Raw genomic sequence first — 5844 nt, 5'->3', positions numbered from 1 at the left:
TTTTTTTTTTTTTTTTTTTTTTTTTTTTTTTTTTTTTTTTTTTTTTTTTTTTTTTTTTGAGAAAGTATAGGAACTTGTACCTAATTTATCTTTTTGAGAAAAAACATCACCGCTATTATTGTTCTATTATTTTATGTCATCTCCTTTTTCTTTTTCTTTTTTGGTTAAATTATGTCATCTCCTTTACCATTTCGTCTTATTTTCCTTTCTCTTTTTCCAAAAGTTTTGTTTAAGACTCTCTTTTTCCAAAAGTTGATTATTCTCCTAATGTCTTCTCTACTAAAGTCTATAGCTAGTGCCTCACTTACCTGCCCTCTCCAAAGGTTGATCTAGATAATCCAATAAAAAAATGAAGTTGAGCGTGAAAATGGAGAAATTCTTGGGACCTCCGGGAGGACCACGTCCTGCCATCCAATAGAGAAGTGCCACCTAGCCATTTTATAAAACTCAGCTCCACAACATCTTACCCATTAACTAAACTATAGTTAGCAAAACCAAACCAAACCAAGGTTAAAACTAAAACAAACTCAGCAACCCAAACGTGTTAACCTAAAATCATTTGTAATCTTCTAAGTTCTAACCCAAGTTCTAACTCAGCAACCCAAACCTTCTCTCTCCCTCTACCCACACCCGGAAACCCAAAATCAACGGCAACAATAATGATACTCTGAGCTCATTCAAGCGTGCGAGAGCATGGGCGTCGCTAGATCAAACGAAGAGGCCGCCACTTTCGCTCAAGTTCTCGACGAAGCCGGCGTCATTCTTCTCTTTCGCGACAAGGTCTACCTTCATCCCGATAAGGTTGAAATCTCTCTCAACCAACATCTTTGCCGAGAAGCAAAGATAGGACCCAAAGCCCACAAGCTCCGATCGGTTTTGGTGGTCATGGGAATTTTGGGTTTTGGTTTTAAGACTCATGCTCATTCGATCTTAACAAGGATGTGGTTTATGAGATGAAGCCTACAGATTTTTTTTTTTTTTATTTTTTTATTATGGGAATTTGAATGTTGTTGTTGATGCTACGAAATTGATGTCCTAAAGTTTTGAAGAAAGATTGTATCAATGGCTTTGAAGAATTGGTTCTGATGTGATACAATGCCAAAATACTGAGGCACGTGCTAAGGCAATGGTGTGCATTAAGGTGTGTTGGGTGATGCACAGCTGTGTGCATTGAGGTGTGCACTGGGGTGCGTTGGTTGCTGCTGTGTTGTACCAAAAAGTTGAGCAGTTGGTTGGGATGGTCAGGGGTAGTTAGTTAGTTAGGCAATTAAAGCAGGGTTGTTAATCATTGGGTAGTAAATTAGTTACTTACTGTTAATGCATTGATTAGTGAGATGTAATCATTGATTAGGGGATTAGTTAGTTAACATGGATTCTGTTACATAAATAAGATGGATTGTATTGATGAGGGTCATAAGGAATAACACATTTGATTTCACTTGCTTCCTTTATTGCTCTGTTTTTGGTGTTTGGATCTCACTGTAAATTTTGTTCATTTTGGCAATAAAATTTCTCAATTTTTGGGCAGCTTGTTGTTGAGTTGGAGCTTGTTTCCAATTATATGAACTGTTTTTGAATAGTGCCTCTCTCATTGAGTATCAGGGTAAATTATTGGTAATGTTGTTAAAAGGGCAATTTCTCATTGAGAAGTGTAAGTATTTTGCTTTGATGGATGAACTCTTCAAAAAAATAAGGTGTTGATTCATCTTTAAAAAGGGACATGGAAGAAAGAATTCTAAAACATCATTTCCCTCCCAAAACCAGGCCACATACAATATCTAATAAGAGGATCATAAGTATATTAAAATAACCACATCTATGAGCAAAGATTTTTTTAAAAACAAATTGAACCGTGCCTTATCTCTCCCAAGTCCCAACATCCAATAAAAAAAGGCCACATAACCATCTTTTCTTACTCAGCTCCACATCAGCCTTGCCCATTAACTTAACCATAATTAAAAAATCAAACCAAGGTTAACTCTCAGCTCTACTTATAGACTTACTCACTTACCCACAGCCAGAAACCCAAAATCAAACCGTGTTAACCCACTGTGTTAGCCACTTCTCACCCAATTTCTGAAACCCAAAATTTTATTTTACCCGCTCAATCCTCTTCCCTCTCCCTTCCCACATCATTGGACGAGCCTTTCAAAAAATCTTATGCTGGGCTTTCTTTCTTCTCCCTTGGATGAATAGTGAGTACGATTGACAGTAAGCTATGGCTGAAGTGGTTCCTGGAATCCACACACCGCCATTGCAGCTAACCAATATTGATCAAGGTATGTATGTTACAAAGACTCATTTCACTCTTCAATGTATCATTCTCTTAGCTTTGTTTTGTTTTTATGTAGTTTACAAATATGGTATCTTCTACGTGTGTGATAAAAGCCCAAGATAAGAAATAATTAAAATAATGAAATTTTTATGTGTTGTTTTCTTTCTATCTAGTTTATAGATATTAAAAATTAATTTTTTATGAGTCTGTGGTGTGAATCGTTAGGTTCCTTCCATACCCCTGCCTACTTTTTGTTTTTGGGTTTATTAGATGCCACTCTGTTTCTTTGTTTTTGAAACAGAGCACAAGTTCTAAATGAACCTTAAGTCCAAAATGTAAAAATAGTTCAAAATTTTTTTTCTTATAGTTAATAGTTTATACGCACACACCATTCTAACCATTCTTTTTTCTTTTTTTATTATCCTTTTGATTTGAGTTCCCTTAGAAATGTGTTTTGTGATGTTTTTAATTATAGATATTAGAGCCGATGAAGAACTACAAGATGTTGAAAATTTGCTTGGAATGGTGGTGCACAGTGAGGAGGAAGCATATAAATTGTATAATGATTATGCTATACGAATTGGGTTTAGTGTTCGAAAAGAAAAACTCAGATATGCAAAAAATGGTGTAAGACAGAGAGAGTATGTGTGTTCGAAAGAAGGGTTTCCACGAGATGGTGATCATTTGGATGATAAGAAATTCAAAAGATTACAAACTAGGACTGGTTGTGAAGCTAGTATCCGGTTTACAGTGACAAATGGTGAGTGGAAGGTTACTCATTTCAATCCTAATCATAATCACGAGCTTGCAAAGCCTAAAGAAAGACCGTTTTTAAGGTCGAATCGAAAAATAACTGATGCTCAGTTAGGTGTAATAAGAACTTTCAAAGAAGCAGGCATAAGAACAATAAGTTCATATTCCTATTTAGTCGAGGAAGCTGGGGGATTTGAAAATGTTGGGTTTATAAAACGAGATTGCTATAATGCGGTGAACAAGCAGCAGTTAATCAATGTTAAGGCTGGAGATGCTCAAAGTTTAGTAAACCATTTTAAACAGAAGCAAGCAGAAGATCCTATGTTTTTTTCTGCAATTCAAGTTGATCAAGAAAATTGAATGACAAATTTTTTTTGGAGAGATGGTAGATCAAGAATTGATTATAACTTTTTTGGAGATGTAATATGCTTTAACACTACATATCGAACTAACAAGTATAATATGATATGTGCCCCATTTGTAGGTGTCAACCATCATTGGAAGAATGTACTTTTTGGTTGTGCATTTCTATTGGATGAAACAACTACTTCGTTTACTTGGATGTTTGAAACATTCTTGGAATCAATGGGAAATCAAAAACCAAAGACAATTTTTACTGACTAATGTCAAGCAATGAAGAATGCCATAAGAGTTGTGCTTCCTGATACTTGTCATCACCTATGCTTATGGCATATCTCAAAAAATGCTACAGAAAATTTACCAAGGCATTATGGGAATCCTGAATTTAAGAGTAGATTTAATAAGATTCTTTATAAGTGTGAGACAGAAATAGAGTTTCAGTCTTGTTGGGATGCCTTGCTTAGAGATTACAATTTGGTGGGCAATAAGTGGCTTAGCACCTTATATGAAAATCGTGAAAGGTGGTGTTCAGTTTTTAGTCATAACATTTTCTCTTGCCAAATGAAAGCTTCATCCAGGAGCGAGAGTACAAATAATGTTTTTCAACATAAGGCATGCAAAACAATGAGACTAACAGAATTTGTACATGAGTATGAGAAAGCTTCAAAAAATATGCACACAGAAGAGTTAGAAGAAGATTTTTGTTGCAAACAAGGTATTTCAAATAGTCCAAAATTGTGGACTTTTGCAATATGCATCATCTGTTTATACTCGTACAATGTTTAAAAGGTTTGAGTTAGAAATTACTTCTACCTTGGGGGTCACACACCAAGATGTTAATTCTGATGGAGTGTCTTTCACCTATGAAGTCATTGAAGGAGGTGGTCGGAGGGTTCATGTTGTCCATTTTAACTCCTTAAATAATGAAATCATGTGCAGCTGTAAAATGTTTGAAACATTAGGGTTACTATGTTGACATGTTTTGCGAATACTTATTGTGAAAAATGTAACAGAGCTTCCTGTTCAGTATATTTTGAAAAGATGGACAAAAAATGCAAAGAAATATAATGTTGTATGTGATCATACAAAATCAACAGATGCAAATGATGAGTTGTCAGTGACATCACGCCGTAATGAATTAATGTGCTCAGTTTATGAATTTTTCACAAGAAGTGAAGCAACAACTCGGCATACTGAAATGTGCAAAAGAAAAATTAGAGAGATGATAGAATTTGTTGAGAAAGATATGGAGATGTTAAGTGTGGCAAGAGATGATGGTGAAAGAGAAAATAGTTTTGTGGATAATAACATCTCTGGTGATGTTGAGAAGACTAATTGCTCACTTAATATTGCCTATATTAGATCGCCCATGTGTGCGACCAAAAGGAGTCACAAATGCAAGAATGAAAAGCAACATGGAGAAGCGTAAAAGGAAGGCATTAAAAGATATTACAAGATCAAGTAACTCTTTTTCTTTTTAAATTTTAAATGTTAGTTCAATGATTCAATTATTTATTTGTTGTGAATAATGCCCAATATTTCCTCTCTTTTTTTAGAACAATTGCCCAAGAGAGGACTTCCAGCAAACTATGCCAGCCAATGCACCCATTTAATGTACCCATGGATGAGAACTACAATAATCAAGTATGATCTAAGCCCTTTGCATCCTCTTTTTTATTTATTTTTAAATGATCATACATTTTAATCTCTTATAGTATTTTATAGGTATTCCATTCTCTGGGCATGCCAATGACTAGTAGTTCAAACCATTTTCAACTATCAAATCAGGTACAAGAAAAAAATAAAATAAAATGATTTATGCACTAGTATTTCATTTTTATAAATATCTACAATTTGATGTTGAGATAATTTGAATGTAGACCCCTTTTTCTTTTTGGAGCGGTGCTTCTCCAAATGTTAGCTTAACAAGCATGCTTCAAAGTAACAATTGCTTAAATCATTTAAGTCAGGTAAATATACTTGCTATTTTTATTCCTCTTTAGTTATGTTTATTTATTTGTATCAATAGTTATCACTTTGTTACTAATAACTGAAAATGTCTATATCTAATTTTGTATAATTCTTTCTTAAATGGTTTTACACAACTAAATCCAGGACAAAAGTGATTTGACTTGAAAGATTTTTGATGAGTATTCAACTCAGAAGATTCTTGACAAGTATGCAACTAACAAGTATAGATTGATGATGAGAGGAGTGAAAGTTGTAGGAAATGTTATTTTTTTATATTGAAGGCAATGAAAATAGGCTGATTTTTAGGATATGTTAGAATACATTCCTTTTTGTATATTTTCTTTTGTTATGCCTTCTCATCCTGTAGACAAAAATTGTATTATTCAACACTGTTCTTCATCCAATTGAATATAACTAATATAAATGAAAAGTATTTTCATTTCAGCAGTGATCAGCTTCTTCAGCATCATAATCTAAACTTGGCA

The 5844-nt window shown here is 34.1% G+C and overlaps 1 protein-coding gene across 1 annotated transcript; it reads left to right on the top strand.

Moving 5' to 3' along the window:
• The first annotated feature begins 2218 nt into the window (after nucleotides 1–2218).
• LOC115951561 (protein FAR1-RELATED SEQUENCE 5-like) lies at nucleotides 2219–3388 on the top strand. The gene is made up of 2 exons (XM_031068742.1): nucleotides 2219–2279; nucleotides 2751–3388. The coding sequence occupies exons 1-2, from the start codon at nucleotides 2219–2221 to the stop codon at nucleotides 3386–3388; spliced, it is 699 nt and encodes a 232-aa protein (XP_030924602.1).
• The last annotated feature ends 2456 nt before the right edge of the window (nucleotides 3389–5844 follow it).

The sequence above is a fragment of the Quercus lobata genome, chromosome 7 (assembly GCF_001633185.2).
Source record: "Quercus lobata isolate SW786 chromosome 7, ValleyOak3.0 Primary Assembly, whole genome shotgun sequence".
In the NCBI taxonomy this organism is placed as follows: Eukaryota; Viridiplantae; Streptophyta; class Magnoliopsida; order Fagales; family Fagaceae; genus Quercus; species Quercus lobata.
The sequence above is the reverse complement of the archived record's forward strand: the minus strand, read 5'-3'. Positions and strand labels throughout refer to the sequence as shown.

Bases quoted from the DNA above. Each gene is read 5' to 3' on its own strand.
- LOC115951561 (XM_031068742.1), top strand. From the start codon at position 2,219: ATGGCTGAAGTGGTTCCTGGAATCCACACACCGCCATTGCAGCTAACC. The intron at 2,280-2,750 runs GTATGTATGTTA...TTTTAATTATAG, and splicing joins GCTAACCAATATTGATCAAG to ATATTAGAGCCGATGAAGAA.